The sequence below is a fragment of the Erithacus rubecula genome (genome assembly GCF_903797595.1).
Source record: "Erithacus rubecula genome assembly, chromosome: 2".
Lineage (NCBI taxonomy): Eukaryota > Metazoa > Chordata > Aves > Passeriformes > Muscicapidae > Erithacus > Erithacus rubecula.
In genome coordinates this window covers 51131437-51148498 of record NC_136685.1, presented here as the reverse complement: position 1 = coordinate 51148498, position 17062 = coordinate 51131437, and the positions used below count along the sequence as shown (strand labels likewise).

The 17062-nt window shown below is 38.3% G+C and overlaps 1 protein-coding gene across 3 annotated transcripts in view; it reads left to right on the top strand.

The window, feature by feature from the left end:
* Positions 1-17062, top strand: part of MTCL3 (MTCL family member 3) — a 41197-nt gene that overhangs the window by 6708 nt on the left and 17427 nt on the right. For all 3 annotated transcript variants that reach the window (XM_079329939.1, XM_079329938.1, XM_079329937.1), the window contains exon 4: positions 381-539. In XM_079329939.1, coding sequence (XP_079186065.1) covers positions 381-539 — 159 coding nt within the window. The remainder of the gene's footprint in view (positions 1-380; positions 540-17062) is intronic.

Below are 17062 nucleotides of genomic sequence, written 5' to 3'. Positions count from 1 at the left end.
GTTGCATGTCAAGTGTTTGAAGGGTATGTGCTCTAGTGCATTGAAAAGCATAAGCTAGCTGTGGGTAAGAGCAGATGATGCACTGTCTCCAGGAATAGTGAAGGTCCTGTTTAAGTGTTGATGCGACAGAACCTAAGAAGGAGTTGGGCTTTAATGTCTGATGTGGTTTCTAGTGAAGTCCATAGGGATAGTGACCATTTTTTGGAAGGAATTGGCTTGAATTGGGAATTTTTTAGAATTCTATGTGTGGATGTCCTTGTCTGCTTGTTTCCTTACATACCTCTTCCATCAAAACACCCAGAATTAACTTCTAAATGGTTGCATAGGTACTAAGCAACAGTAAATTTATTTTAACCTTTCTTATATACCATTTCATTTAGGTTGCAAAAGATGTATCGGTGAGACTTCATCACGAGTTAGAAAATGTGGAAGAAAAACGTACTATAACAGAAGATGAAAATGAAAAATTAAGACAGCAGCTTATAGAAGTTGAAATTGCCAAACAAGCACTACAGAATGAACTGGAAAAAATGAAAGAGGTTAGTGTTGCTATTTACTTCTACACCAAATATTTGAAGATCTTAGATTCTTGCTGAAGAACTGCTTTTCTTCTACAACTTGTTTTGGGGGGGCAAACAATATGGGAGTCAAAAGCTGACAGTTTCAAGGAGTGCTAAAGTACAACTTGATGACTGAGAAGCTGCAGAAACTAAAATATTTGGTGTTTTCTAGGCAGAACAGGAACCAAGTGGTGCCTTTTTCTCTCTCTCTACTAGGAGGGAAATGTGGAACTAGTGGCAACAAGAGTTCAGAGGCTTTGATACATTGTACCTACATAAATATTAATATAGGAAGTGTGCTCAAGTGTGTCAGAGGCATCTAACTGTACAGATGATGTTTCCCACAGGTTTTTACAAAGATCAGTAGTTTTTTCACTTGCTTACTACAAGCAGGGTCTAGCAGACACACTGAGACTGGGAATCTAGCCACCTCCCCATCTTGTTCAGTCATGCTCTTTGGAGTACTGGGAAGTGAGACACTCTACCTGGCTTTTCAATCTAAGCATAATTTTTCATTGTATCTAATTGATCTTCAAAATTACTCCAGCAGCCATTATATAGATACAAGATACTGTGCCATTAAGTAAGCAGAAAATTGCATTACAGCAGTAATAGCCAGGCTGGCAGAGATAACAAAGCAGTAGTAAAAGGAGGAACTGTTGACTAAGAGTGACTTCTCAGAAGAGATTTTTGAAACAGCTCTCCTGTTTTCTGTCAAAGATTTAAAATCCAGTGAATGCCTCCGATTTTCACTTTTAGGAATATACCCTAGTAGGAACACCAGTGTCTTCTGTGATCTTGTATGAAGCATAAGAGTTATTATTTCAGTTGTCAAAAAAGTCAGGAAATTTTCAGTTGTATGATATTAGGGCATTTTTAGGAACTGCAAATAAGTGGTATAGTATTAAAAATGTTGAAATGTTTTCTTCACAGCAACTGACTTTCAAGCTTGTTAGTAGAGGTTAAACAGGTGTTTTGTTCCACCTTCTGCCACTTTCCCAGATAACTGCTGATTTTAAAAGGGTATTAAAAAAATCTGACCCTTAGTCAGATTTCCCCTTATCTCCCTGAAACTTTCATCTTCTGTTTGCTTTCTGGTTACTGCCATTAAATAGAACTTGGTTTCCTGGACCAACCGAGAGCATGATCCTTCTGTAATTATCCTTATAACTTGTCTTTAAGATTGGCTTTACTCCAAATTTTTGTTATTCTAGTCCATTCAGGCTCTTCATTCTTTTAGGTTCTCATCTCTGGTTCCTCCTTCTCTCTAATAGCTTATGCTGCTGTGAAATTCTTTTGCCTTGCTCTTTTGAAGCATCTTCAGATTACAGTGATGGTTGTGGCAATTCAATAGTTTTTGTTCTTTCATATTAAATCAGTTAATGGACTTCATCCCTGTCATCACTAATCACTTTCTTCTTATCGTGGTTCTTCCCTCTGGCCCACTATGTGGAGCTATGATTCTGTTGCTCCCACACTGATCTCCACTTCTTTCTTTGGTTTAAGTGTTTGGCCCTTTCTGTTTTTGGTGTTGGCATTAATGAAAAGGTGCTGGAGACTCCAGAAGAGATGTTGTCATGTTTAGGATCTCTGTTACACAATAATGGTTTTCATGAAACTGAAGCAGATGGATGATTCCCAGTGGCACAGAATTGAGGCACTGAGCCAGAAAGAAAGCATAAAGTAAGACTTGACCCCAAGTGGGTGTCAAGACAAAGGTGGACCAAGAGTCAGAAACACATCCTTATACTGAAGTAGGGAGAACTGCCTTGCACAGTCATTATATGTGTCATCATAATTAGGTAGGATTTATGTATTTCAGATAGGCTGCTGAGTTGCTTTCAGCAGGTGAATGCAGCTTTTCAGGCCAGGACTTTCAGCACAGCAGGGGGGAAGTTGGAGGATAGTTGAGGAGATGCAAGTCAAAGAAAAACACATTTTAAGCAAAGCCAAATTATTATGCACTTTGCAAATATACCATAACTTGGAGGACCCATGGGAACATGCTGATAAAGAATACTAAATCTTACAGAATTGAAATTTTGAAGGAGCTATGAAAAGGTTAATACAAAAAAAAAAACCAAAAACATAAAAACTATCAAAAGAAGTCTGCATTAAAATTTTTCTGTGACAAATAATTTTTCTTCTTCTCTGGCAATTGAAGACTTCATGCATTTTAAATGAAATTGTCAGATAGTCATAATGTTAATTTTCTGTTTGCTTGTGAGTTATTTCCTCTAATTTCATGGATTTACAATCCTTTCTCATTTCAGTACAGCCATTATAACCAACAGAACATCTTGCTTAAGGGTGTTCTACTCAGTTTAAATTGAAATATGGGGAAGACCTTTTATCTGGATTATGATCTTTGTTTTTTTGAGCTTAGAATTAATGGGAAAGTATCTCTCTAATGACAAAGGAAAATTTTTGTTTCACAACATGGTAAAAATGCTTGGAGATGTAATGATTGATATCTGTACTTTTGTCATCAGATGTACTGCAGAAACTCAAACCTTTCCATTCTTAAAATTTATTTATGCATGATTGCTATTTGATATTTCTCATTCTTTTATAATGAACAGTGTGAGATAACAGAGAATTAAAATAAGACTTAATAGAAAATGTAAGACAGAAAGAATTATGTTTGGTAGGTAGTCTCTAGGGCAGGACCAAAGTCAAAGTTCTCTCTGTGTGGGTTCTCTGCTACTTCAAAAAGCATGGAGACTTGACTGAAAACATGTAGAAAAGATAAAAGCTAGCAGATGTGTTGGTTTAGAGTCAAATCTGGAGTTCTCCAGTGAAAATTTGGGTGAAGAATATAGAATATATAGAATATTGGGTGAAAATGTGAATGTATTTGTCCATTAATACAAAAATTGCTGTTTACCTTCTTGATTTGGAATTTTTGTAAAAAGAAAAATATGATAAATTCCACAACAAGTTAGAAATTGTTGTTGATGGCAGCAGCTTGCAAGCATCCAGGATTTGAAAGGTGTTCCAGCAATACATACATTTTTTATCAGTTACTTTTGCTGTCAGTCCCCCAAACTGCAGATATTTGATTGAAAGTTATTCCTGCATATGCCCACACAGTCACACAAGATTTTTAATCTCTCTTGGTTTTATTTGTAGCTACTGCTGCTGATTTCTTTTTTAATATTGGTTGCTATCAAGTGTAATACCTTTTAGGAAGCTGAAAACAAAGTAGAGGGATTGTTTCCTAGCAGGAAAGAAAAACCAACTGTAGCTAGACATAATTTTTCAGATATTGCAATGTTAACATGTTATAAATAATAATGAACATGTTGTTCATTGATTAATTAATTAACTTTCACTAATTTGTTGTTAACAGGTAAAGCCTAGCTGATGCTTGTAGACTTTTCTGTTGAAAAATTAATTTGTTTGCTGTAGCTACATAGCAAACACCCAGTTAGCTGTGCTTTAGTGGTTTGTTGTGAGACATATGAAGTAGAGGGAAAATATGATAGATGTAGTGGATGGACCCTGGGCTTTACAAATCCTCATTGCAATGCAGACATGCAGTTGCAAGAAGCTCAGTGTTTTTTGGGGACATGTCTCTCTGGATGAGTATAGATTGCTCTGGACTGCTCCAAGCTGGGCAGATGCCAGGCAGCTCGGTTGTTACAGCCACTTCAGGGTGATGTTGTCAAGCCACCATTTTCTTCTCAGCACAGACTTTTAGTTCAGATACAGAACATGTGACAACCATGGTACATGAACCAGAGATGCCCTTTGTCCCTTCAGTTCAGACTGCAGGCAGAGGAGTCTATGCCTCCCCACATGGGTCTGTGTTTTGCTGTAGTGGTGCTTGTCTTGTCAATCTGGTTTGTGTGCTGCATGGATATGGAAGGCAAGAGGGTCTGGGGAACTGGGAACTGGAGCTGAGAGCATAATCTGAGTTCTGTTCCTTATTTTGGCACTAATCTGTGGGACCAAAAGAAAGCATTTACACTTTCCTGCTTACTCTTGCAGCATTTGCCTGCCCTGTTTAAGCACAGATTAGCTCTTTATACATCACCGAGTGTTCAGGCTGCATAGACAGCAGACAGATAGCTGGAAATTTCACCACAAAAGCTGCTGTAAAAAAAACCCCAAACAACTTCAAATTCCAACTTTCCCTCCCAAAAAAAACCCCAAAAATCAACAAAAAACCCAACCGAACAAAAAAACCAACGAAAAAAAAAGCAAATCCCAACCAGGAAACACCTCAAACCAACAAACCCACACTGCAAAAGGTCTGGTGAGATTCTGTCCCAGTCCCCTTGATCACCAACACCAGCTTGCCTTGCTTTTCTTGGATGTAAATCCAGTTTCTCTTCTTTTTCACAACCCTTTCTTTCTTTAAGTCCCTTCTCCTGCCGTTTAACCACAACCATTTATTTCAAGTCTTTCTTGTATAACACACAGTCTCACATTCTCCAGATTCTTTCACTCAATCTTGATCCTGTGTCGGGTTTTACCTTTTCCCGTTTTATTTTCTTTTCTTTTTCTTTTTTCTTTTTCTTTTTCTTTTTCTTTTTCTTTTTCTTTTTTCTTTTTCTTTTTCTTTTTCTTTTTTTTTTCTTTTCTTTTTCTTTTTCTTTTTCTTTTTCTTTTTCTTTTTCTTTTTCTTTTTCTTTTTCTTTTTCTTTTTCTTTTTCTTTTTCTTTTTTCTTTCTCTCTTTCTTTTTTTCTTTTATGTCTGATAGTAGTGGTTGTTTTGCTGTCTTCTGATTTCTAAGTCCCAGTCTTTTCCTTCTCTCCCACCATTCCTTTCTTCCTTGTATCCTTCCAACTTTTCAGGACTGTCCAGTCTCCTCTCTGGATTTCAAGAGTTTTCTAGTTTATTTTGCTCTTATTCTGCTTGAAATGTATTATCCCCATTTCTTAGGTACAGCTCCTATGTGCTGTGAAATTTTTACTTTTCCCCTGGTTCCTCCACCCCCTCATGCAAATCTGTCAGCTTCCTTGGTTTGTTCTGTTCCTTTCCTTGTTTCCAAGCCTTAGCTCTTCATTTTTGCATCTGTGCTGAGATCACTTGCTGTGCTAGGAAAGAGCAGCTGTACCACTTTGAGCACCTGAAGGAAGGTTTCTGGTTCTAATGCCTGGCTTCAGCTTTATCCAGACTCTCGTGGGGCAACAACTTCAGACCTAGTTAGCTTTACCTTCTGGCCCTCGAGCTGCAGCATAATCTATCATCTGGAGAAAATGTTCAGATTGATAACTGGGCAATGGGAGAGGATGAGGTAATTCATAAATACTGATTTTTCAGCAATTTAAATTGGTAAGTTCTAATAAATAATTACCTGGTAATGTGTAGGAATGGGAAATTTCTAAAAGGCTATTTGATGAATTAAGAAAGTGTGAGGTTTACAATGTATATAAAAACAAAAATGTTCATGAACATCTCAAGAGAGCAGTTGCTAGAATAATTTACTATGAGCAAACAATCATATTACCATCTTTAAAAAAGCTGAATAATTTGCTGAAATTTCCCAAAATATTAACAGTGTTGATAACTTATCCCAGGACAGATGTTTGGAGAGGAAAATCTGCAATGCTTAAAATGTAATGAGATTACAAAGCACTGGAAACAAGTCTCAGAGTGGTGGTTTGCAGCATTTCCAACAGGCAAGGCAACCATATCCAACAGTAACATCATGTATTTGGATGTCTTCAGAACTTCCTCACCTGGTACTTGTCTTGGTCCCTTCTCTCAGGACCTTAAACTTCACCATCTCACAGTCAGTGCTGCCAGTGCAGCATCAAACCTCTGACTGTGACTCTTTGTTTGCAAGATGTCTACCAAAGTAATTGCCACAGCTGACTTATTAATTACCAGTGGCAAAAATTGCCTTTAATCCATTGCAGAAATCATGTGACTACTAGCTGTCTGAAAAATGCTTCATTATTTCCCCTTGTGCATGAGATGATCAGTAGGAGACACTTCAGGGGATGCTGCTCTGTCCTCTGTTGCCCACAGCTCACAGCTGGCCCATCCTCTGTCACAGGACAACACCAAATGCAATTGAACTGCTCTTTTGTGTAGAGCACAGCCCTTCTCTTCCTCACCTTTAGAGTTTTCATCAATTTTCACAGGCATGTGAGCTGTCCTGACAGATCTCTGAGATTCCAGTGAGGTCATAACTATGTGGATGTTCATGGATCTCTAGTTTCTGTTTGTTGCCCATGCTGCATGCATATGAATCACTGGAGACTGATAATTGGTTGCTCTGGTTTGAATGAGAAAGTTTAAGTCCCCTCCATCATTCTGTCTTCCAAGCACATCATAATTGCACCTCATATTTTCACTTTTCCCCAGAGTTAGAACCTCATTTCAAACAGCTGGTAATGTAGGGAGCAAGGCTAAGCAGAGTGAGATGAGAGGCTGCCCTAGCTGCTCATCCTCACAGGCTCAGTGCAGTAAGTGGAACTCTTTGGAGAGTTACAGTAATTTACTTGCTCTTGGCACCAGATGGCAGCAGGGGAGGATATAATAGGGCTCTCACATGACCAGTTCCCTCTCCTGTCTTTTGGAGTATCCAGCACAAAGTCTTTCAGCAACACTTTTACCAACAGTACCTTTAAGCAGAGGGTTTCTGTGATCTGAGACTTCAGTTTGTTTTCTCACGAATATTAAATTTGTTTTGATGAAGAGAACAGGATAATTATAAGACTTTTTAAAAAGAGATGAGAAACAAGCATCTGCCTGGATTTGCTCAGGAAAAGAAAAACAAATCCTCTATGTCCAAGTATAGTTCAGTGATTTCTAAGCACCACATCCCAGCAGATGCAGAACCCCCAGTCAGACTTGCTTGTGTTACCTTTGGTATCTTGCCCAAGTATTTTGTTCCTTTAAAAACAGTACTCAGCAGGGATGCTATTCATAACCTGTGAGGGTGTGATTCTGACATACTTGTTCAGAGCACTCTGTGATTTCACAGGGAGTGGGATAAGCAGAGTTTGCTTTGGTTTGGTTCTTTGAATATGGGAAAAGAATCATAATGGAAAAAGAAATTAATGTCTGTAACAGAATCTGTGGTAATAATTCTCTGAAAATATGCCATAAACAGGGGGAAAAAAGTGCATTTGAGAAGCAGCTGACACTCAAACTTCTTAAAATTAGATTTTAATTTTTTATCAGCCATCAACAATTCACATGAGCCATATGCTTCAAGGGAGTTACTCAGAATTGAATATAAACAGTCTGGTCAATGGTCAGTAATAATGTATTCCAAAACACAGGTAATAAATAGGGAATTATTTCAAAGGAATAAAGCTTCATAAATATTGTGAACAGATTTTGTGAGTAAAGATGCCTGGAAGGGATGTTTTTCAGTCATTGAAGTCGGTGTGCTGCTTTGTGAATTTCTGTTGAATGGTCTGAAAATTTGCAAGGATGTGGAAAAGGAGTGGCAGGATTGATGCCTGATTGGGAAGTGGTAATGAAGGAGTAGAAGCTGTAGTGAAAAAGAGTATATCTGAAATAGGTTTAAAACAGAAACTAATTCAGCCATCACAAAATAAAGACTAATCAGTTCTTTAGAATCTGTAAACATAATGCTGCTTCTCTGAGTTCATGGGGACATGAGATTTTTTTTCTTGTGTCAAAATCTTATTTTCTTTTCTTTAATTTCTGTGATAGCAGCAGCCAAGCTCTCTTGTCAGTGAAGTTACTGTTTTATGTACAGTCTTCAGGTAAAATTAATCTCTTTGCAGTAAGATGTAATCTAAAGAAAAAAAAGTAATGACTATCTTAAAAAAAAAACCAACAAAACAACCTAACTAGAATGTAAACATCAAATGAAATCTGAGCTTAGAACATATAGAAACTATGTTTTATAGAAAAGATATCAGTCCCAACATTCTGGCATTCTAGTCTCAAGCACCTGAAACCATCCCCCTTTTGTTTTTTTTTTTTTCCTTGAATCATTCTTTTCAAAGCTGTTCTTGGCTACAGAATCACTTCCAGAAGTTAAAAATTATATATGTAAGGTAATTCAGGCTAAGGAAGGGCCCACAGGCTAATGAGCAGTTGCTAACAAGTTCCTTGGTTTTGACCTGGGTCAGCTACCACTGCTTCAGTGTTTGGGCATGATTTGGGGTCTAGCCTGGGTCAGAGCTTGTTACTGATTGACAATTTGGATGGAATCCTGTTTGTTTGAAAAGAAGCTGTGGGGAAGTTTAGCTGTATTGTCATCACAGCTGAAAGGAGGCTGAATTGTGAAGAGCCAGTTGGCATCAGGTCCTGAGAACAGTCTCTGACCATTTAATTTACTAGTGTAAAAACTAGGCAAAGGTTCTCTGACTTGGTGTGGAGCCAGATGAGATGGCAAACGAGATGCAGAACAGCAAGTCCAGTCTGTTGCTGCCATGTGATTTCCTGCTGCTGGGAATTACTTGGCAAGGGGCATCAGCTGGCATGCCCAGTTGTCCAGGCAATAGACAGGGTGGGAACTTGGATCAGGTGGTAGATGGTAACAGGTTATGAGTGAAAATGGTTTGTGAGCATGAACTCACCATAGGGCAGGCTGTAAAAGATGTATTTCTCTTGATACAGACTCTAGGGCATGACTTCCTCATGGTATAAAGGAGAAAGAAAACCTTTTATATCTCTTTGCTGAGTAGGCAGTCACACTACTGACTTCACTAAAGCTGCCAAAATACAATCCCACATTAAAAATGGAGGAAAGTCTGGGAAGTGCAGCATTAGAGGATTATTTAATGGCCCTCAGCCACAGAAAAAAAAATTTGTTTTTGCACTTCCTGATTCCAGTATTGCTTCACACAAATTGGCATTCAAGTGTCCCTATATGCAATTTAGATATAAAGGTTCCAACTTGACTCCTCAATCAGAACAAAAAGTTGTCAAGTCCCTTAAAAGTGTAAATATGAGCTCCCTTGTTTAGGTGATTCTTAAATAGCTATTCTATTATGTTACCTTTCACAATACTCATAGACAGTATATATAATCCATCCTGGTTCTTTTATTGTTGTTTTGCCTTAGTTGTTGTGGGATTTTTTGTTTTGCTTCGTTGGATTTCTTTTTTTTAATCATAATAGATTCTGCTTTTCAAAGTGCAGCTCACTTTTTTTTCCCTCATTTTATCATTTTTGACATGTCTCTGAAAATTAATTTTTGATTTAAGACACTACATATGATTTCTTTAGATCTTAAAGAAAGAGATTGCATGATAGAGAGGACAAATTCTATTTTATTGTACTAGTACAAAAACATCAATGGGAAAATAGATATACAAAATTGCTTTCTATTACTTGGAAGGCTTTATAGAGGACGAATAGAGACATTTTCTAGGTGCTGAACCAGAGGTCTAGATACATGTTTTTGTATGGAATTAATGTACACCAAATGTCATCATATTACTGCAAGTCTCACCAAAGCTTTGATGAATAATACTGATACATGCTTTCTGTCCCTTGTGTTTAGTTCTACTGAAGTGCATCTGTCCCTTCAAGGAAGCACCTGAAATAACAGTATTTGCAATGTGCTGATACAGGTCAAAGATGAACAGTTTTTAGATTGAAAGAAAAGTTGCCATAGCTCTGTTTTGTTTAGTGAATGTGATCATTGCTGGTTTCAGGGCTGTCTTTCTCATAGTATTAAACTAAGCTTTTAAGAATCCCCACAAGAAACAATTTTCTGTCTTTACATTCTCTGGATGTTCTAGTGAATCTACAATTCAAAAAACCTCCAGAGAACTCTGTAGCCTAAGAGATGTTTCAGCTATTCTGCACATGGAATTTCCCAATGCATCCCTCAGGCACTCCTGACAGGAGTTTGGCAGAGCCTCACAGCTGTAGGTAGTTAGTCCTGGCTTTAGGAGAGTAAATAGAAGTAGCACCATGGAGGTACCTGCTGCTCTGAGTTTTGCCTGAACTCAGCTGTCAGTGTAAGGAGGGGAACCTTGTCCTGTCACAGTACAGATGGATGTTTTGGAACAGGCCATGGGGCCTCAGGGAGTGACCTCAGTGAAGTTTCCAGTGTAAAAATAGGTGAAACAAATTGGCAAGACCTCAAATGGAACATGGACAGCAGAGACATATACCATAAAGTTATCACAAGAATTTCTAAATTTCTATTTCTATTACTATTCAATAGTAATTCAGAATAATGGTTCTTAAAATTTAGGTGGTTGGCATAGATTACCCAGTACTTCCAGAATCAGAAAAGTTGAGTGAAAAAAGCATAGTTTCTTAACGTGCTGCTCTGATTAGTGTGTAGCTCCTGAAGGAGAGGTGATACTGTTTGTTAACTGGTATCCTAATGTCACACAGTAGGATACAGATGATGTAGTATGATACTCTGGCCTTTTAATGGGGCTTGGTCCTTCCTAAAACCATCTTCCCACGTCCTTCTTCCTGCCCTCGTCCTCACTCAACCCCAGAAATCAAACCAACTTAATGTTTTGTTGCAAGTACTTTATAATGTCACTTGTATTTGCCTGCGGTCCACTTAGAAATAAAAGATCATGCAGTCCAGATTATCAGTCAGGTTCAAGGTGATGAATCAAGTCTGAGGTTCAGCTGGAAAACTAATCCACAGGTGTGTCAATGAAGTCCATGGCAGGCCAACTGTGTTGAGCTAAAGACAGACTCTGCATCTCACATAGCTCAAGCAGGACCTGAAGCATGGGCTGAGCTGAAATGGGGCTCCTGGGCCTGTGGGCAGGGTGTCTGGGGAGGCCCCACATCTATGTTTCTATGAAATATCTGATAGGATGTAAAGAAGAAGGAGGAAGATTCTTTTCAGTGGTGCTCAGCTACAGGGCAAGAATGAACTTTTGTGTGAAGGTGCTCAAACACTGAACTCATTGCCTCCAGAGGAAGGAGATTCCACCTCTGGGGAAATTCAAGACTGCACAGGACATGGCCCTGAGAAGCCTGCTTCAGTTGTCTCTGCTCTGAGCAGGGGAAACTGGTCTAGATCTTCAGAGGTTATTAGAGAGAGGTCTATTAATGATTAATGGCTCAAAACATTTGCCCATTTGTGGAGGCACCAGGGTGCTTTGCTGAGGCCATTTGTGGGAGCCAGTTCATAACAGAGGTCTCTGTCAGCCTTCACTGTTCTGATCTGTTCTTGTTAATAACAAGCAAAATCTACTTTTTCCATTTTGCAGTGGAGCACACAAGGGGTAGAAAAGGTCAATTCTGGAGAGAGAAGAAGGAGGCGGTTTCCAGGTGACTTTTGCTAAACAGGAGAGCTCAGGGTCTGTCTAAGCAGATTTTTTTCTGAAGCAAAACACAGTGAGTGAACAGGAGATCTAAGGCAGCTCCATGCTATCAAGCAGGGCATTTTCCCTGTGACTCTGACATTTCACAGTAGTTTGTGCCTCTATATGTGTTCTGTGTCATACAGCTGTATGTGTGTGACTGTGTGCAAAGTACTGTTCTTTCCATCAGTCACACACCTCACATGCAGTATGGGAGTGAGGTAGCAAGAACAAAGTGAAACAAAGGAGGTATTGTATACATACAGTGGTGGAGAACACTGCCCAACAATGGCTTCTGTGTGCCATTGTTCAAAGCAGCCAGCTGATTCTTCATAAACTGACAGTGGGATGGTTGTGCTTTACCTCTGAAATGCCCTGGAAGAATATGACACTTCAGGGAGCAGAATAACATGTTCTGACCCTCTTCTTTTAGACCCTGTTGTCTTTTAGCCCTTCTCATTTACACACATTTATAGCTACATTCTATAGTCTATGTCACTTGTCAGGGAGAATAAATACCCAGTTATCGGTGAGCTGAGTTCTGGGATCAGCTCAGCAGCTCTTCTGAATCAAGTGGAATCTGTGCTAGCCAGGAACAAGAGCACCAGGCTTTTGATGTTTTGGGCTTTTTTTCACTCACTTCAGTGTTCATAGTATCAAGAAATGCAACCTCCTGACATTTGAGAAGTTCATAGTTTGATAATGTTCCATAGCTAAGAGTTCCAGGTATTGCATTCCTTATTTTGAAATAAAGGGCAATGGATTAACCTCTCAGATGTGCAGGTGTGCTTTCCTGAAGTGTTTGTTTCTGCTTAGATTTTTTGACATATGATTTCCCTGCTTTCTCTCCCCCCATGGCTAGTATTAACAGCTGCAAATATCAAGATGTGTACAATAAAACCTGAAGGTATCAAGTCTGTTTTGCTTTGCCTGATCCTGGTTGCATGATTGTTTTAATTGACTTTGGCTAGCTTAGCAATGAATCCTGGTTAGGATAACAGCAAAGCCCTTTGCTTAGGTCACAGATGAGTACTTTCACTTAGAAGTGAAACAGATGCATCTGTTTCCATCAGTGCTGTCCATAATGAGAGGACTCCACATCCCTGCAAAGTATGACTGATGATGACATCCAACTACCCTGATGATCATCAGTCTTTTAAATTACAGGCTGGTCTAAATTATTTTAAATTTACAGATGCTAGCAGTTTAAATCTTTGATTAAATGATTAATTAGAAGCACCAGTAACAGTCCTCCAGAAAGGCTTTTGAACTGGAATATTGTCTTGCTGATACCAATAGCTGCACTATATATAATAATTTAAATATAAATTAAACAAAGGCTTATTTTTCTTGCAATGTGCTTCTAGGAATATTGTTGCTCAGTTCCCAAATTCTGGTCAAGTTTCATGTGTTCCAAAATTATGGGGACAGCACTATCTTATACAATAAACCAGTCTGGTCTTCTGAATAACGCAAGTCATAAAATACCCCAAAAATTTTATTCAAACTGGTGCCAACTTTTCAGAAAAGGGTGCTGGTCTCTATTAAAAATTGACAGCTGATAACAGTTTACCACAGGTGTTCCAAAACTGTCCCAGGAACAGGTAAAAATTTGCACCTCCCTTCTCATCTGAATTTGTTGGAAGTTAGTTACCAGGCAGGAAACACACTTCCTTTCTGCCTTGGTAAATTCAAGGGTCTGCCATCAATATTTTGGCAGCTGCTTTTTTCTTTGTGTAAAATAGTCATGCTTAGGGTCGATATAATTTAGCCATGTAAAAGTTAAGCATTTAACCTAGGTTAGGAATTCTACTTCCTCAAAGGGGAAAGGCAGGCACTACCTGGAAGTGGATCTTTCCACTTGTCTGAGGCTGGTTTAATTCTGTGGAGTGGCACATAATTTCTAGCTACTGCACAGCAAACCTCAGTTTTGTTATCTACATCCCTTATTAATAAACCTTTTGGTCACAAAATTGCACCTTGACATAACTTCAGCTGATTATTGTCTACGACCCTGCAAGTTTTTTTCAGAGATGTGGCTTTTCAAGAGATCTTCTCCAGGGGGTTCTCCTGTTGTCATAGCAGAGCTTTTACTCCTTGTTCTTACACTGTAATTTCATATTTTGTCATATTAAAATTGATATTTTTTGATTGCACAGAGGTTTGCATCAGTGACCTTCCTTTTCAATATTTAGTGTTTCTCCAACCTTTACCCTGCAGTCTTTATCCAATGTTATTTTATGGGTCTTCTTTCCACTTAGTAAGAAAAAATGCTAATTAGAGTAGGACCTAGAATTGATTCTTGCATAACCCCATTAGGGCTGCTGTGGTATTAATTTGCAGGTGATTTGCTGGTTCAGTGACATTTATGATAAATGCTGAAGAGTCAAATATTTGTTCATGATAGCTAATTAAAAATACATTGCAGTGATCAAATATTTATAATGAGTGGAAGACTGTTAAACTTCTTTTCAAAATGAGGTTTTCACATCTCTAGCAAAGGGAACATTTAAATAATAGCTTTAGGTCAACCTCTCTGTTTAAGTTTTAAGTCAGCCTAAAAGTCACAGCCCCTTCCCTTGCTGGGAATAAGCATTTCCCATAAGAATCTGAGTCAGTTTCAGTGAGGGGGAAGAATCATTATTTAGGAGGACAGGACATGGGGATTAAGTGGCTGGTCTTATGAGCTTCTTGAAGTTAGTGAAGCAGGTGGATGCTCTGCTGTAGCCAGGGCTGCAGAATCCTCCCTCCCCTCATCTCCATCTTTGCATTGTTAAAGTATCAGGAAAAGTATTGGATGCAGGCTTAGGGTATGAGTGAGAAAAGTAAGTGTGGGGCTGTCCAAAGTTATAAAACACCTTCCTTCCATTTCAGCTCTTATTCTCCATGGTTTATTTTTCCTAGAGCACCTTCTTTACATGAGCTGCTCATCAAAATGTATTTCATTTGTGGCTGGATCACACTGGCATAACTTCAGAGCACTGCAGAATTTGATCCTCTGTTTTAAATGACTAAACTTTCCAAACACTTTTGAAACTTACCTATATGTTGTATTACAGAAAATATTTTTCAGCCAATTTACAAAGAGTTAGCTTTACACAAGAGCTTCCCCAAGTAAACACAGACAAAAGAAGAGACCGAGAGTAATAGAAGACTCCTCCTTATAGTCAGAGGACAGAACAGTGATTGCTGAGAAGCAATAGCTGGGTTTCTTTCCCCTGTTAACAGAAAATCTTCTGGTCACTGCTCAGACTTAAAGGCCAAATGCTGGTTTCCTAATTTTTCCTATTGGAATTCGTCTTCAATTTTTACATCCTTTCAAATTAACTCTAAAATCTTATTTTTTGGTGAGATGTTCCTATAACTGGAAGTTGTCAGAAGTGCACAGTCTCAGAGGGCAAGCTTCAAAGCTCCTTTCTCTGCTGTGTGCCTACAGATGCACATGGCTGTGCCTGTGTTTGATGCTGTCCTACCCTGTGAATCCATATGAGGGACTGTAAGTGTTATCTGTGCATTTAATGCAACTCTTGAGTATCAAATTGGCATGAACACCAATGGATATGTGTGATGAGCCCACAACTTCACAGAACTGGCTTCTCTATATATATCCAATGAGCAGTGTTGAGGTGTACAATATATGCAGAATCATTCTTATTTTTCTTCTCACTACTTTTCATTTTTGACACATATCCTTTTTGTTGGGATATTGTAACTACACTTTGGTTAATATATATGCATTTATATAACCAAAGCAATGAACCTCTTCTGGTTGCTGGCACTTTCCCATTCTCATGAAAGTCTGTTTGGAATCTCTTCTGAGATATCCTTCTAAGAAGACTGAAAAACTCCACGTGGCACTAGGTGTGAGAAAAAACACATTAGGTGAAATCTCATATGCATTTAATTCCTAATTGCCATATACATATTTGTGCCTGTGATTGTTGCTATTGTTACGTGGTGGTGGTTTTAACTATGTTGACATGCTGTCTGTCATGCTGTCAGTCCCAGAGAAAGGCTGGAGCTGTGCATTGTACTAGGCATTGTGCAAACCCAGACAAAAAGACTGAATCTCTTCTTTCAGATAGCAGAGCTGGCAAATAAACACCAACTAAGGATGCCCTAGGAAAAGTTTAACTAGCATCAGTATGCAATACAATAACTTATTCCTGCGCCCGCACTTCAAAATATTCATGACATTCTGTGATCTTCTTTTGCATTTCAGGATTAGGGAGCCAAGTGTAAGATAATTGTGATTTCTGCATCAAGCAAAGCCTAGCTGGATAGCTTTGGGGAAGTAACCATGTCTAGCTCTTCCATGTTTTCAAAAGTTCAAATGGCAGAAGACCTCTTCCTCCTCAGAGAAATTGCTTTCACTGTTTCAGGATATCCTGATGGATGAAGGATTGTGTAATCACAGAAAGCAAAGTATCAGTGTGGACAGCTATTTGACCAGGATGTAGTGAGAGCTTTCAAAAGGAGGCTTTCATCTTCTGCCATTTTTTGAATGATGAAGAGAAGGAAGCAAATGTAATGGAAACATAAATATGCTGCTTCAGTTATGCACTGCAAAGAATGCTTTTACCTAGCTATACCACAAGAGTTACAATTATATGCTCCAACAATGTGATTTTAGTTCAAACTGCAAAAGGTTCCTTTATATAAAGTGAAAATATCACATATATTTTTCCCTTCTTTTGTATTTTTTTCTTATTTAATTGATAAATAAATAATGGTAAAGGGGCTGAAAGTGATAATTGAAATAACTCCTAAATAAATGCAAATGTAATAATAGAAATATTGGAGATCTGCATCTCTTTTCTCTTCTACAATATCAAGTCATTCAATTACCTGAGAACTATTTTTCTCTCTGTAGTGGAGTAGTAAAGATTGTTTTCATTTTGTATTGCTCCTCAGCAGTGTTCTGAAATATATATAGTTTAAATATGAAGAGAGTATTGGTACAGTCAATAAGGATATGCTTGGTGATTTCTTTGTGGACAGGTGTGCTGTGCTTTGTGCATCTCAGTTATCCTCTGCTTTTCCATTTATGATTTAATTTTGCAAGCAATAATATAGAAATACTCAAGACTTCTGTTGTTGAATGGTGGTAGAAGGAGTAAAGTGTTGTATTATTCTATGTACTTGTGCAAATGACAGACAAATAGACAAATCAGGGTCATCTAAGAATTGCAGAATAAGGAAGACATCTTAAAAACAATTTTTTTTTTTTTTTGTTGGAGAATATAAACTTTCAATTTACCAACATGGATG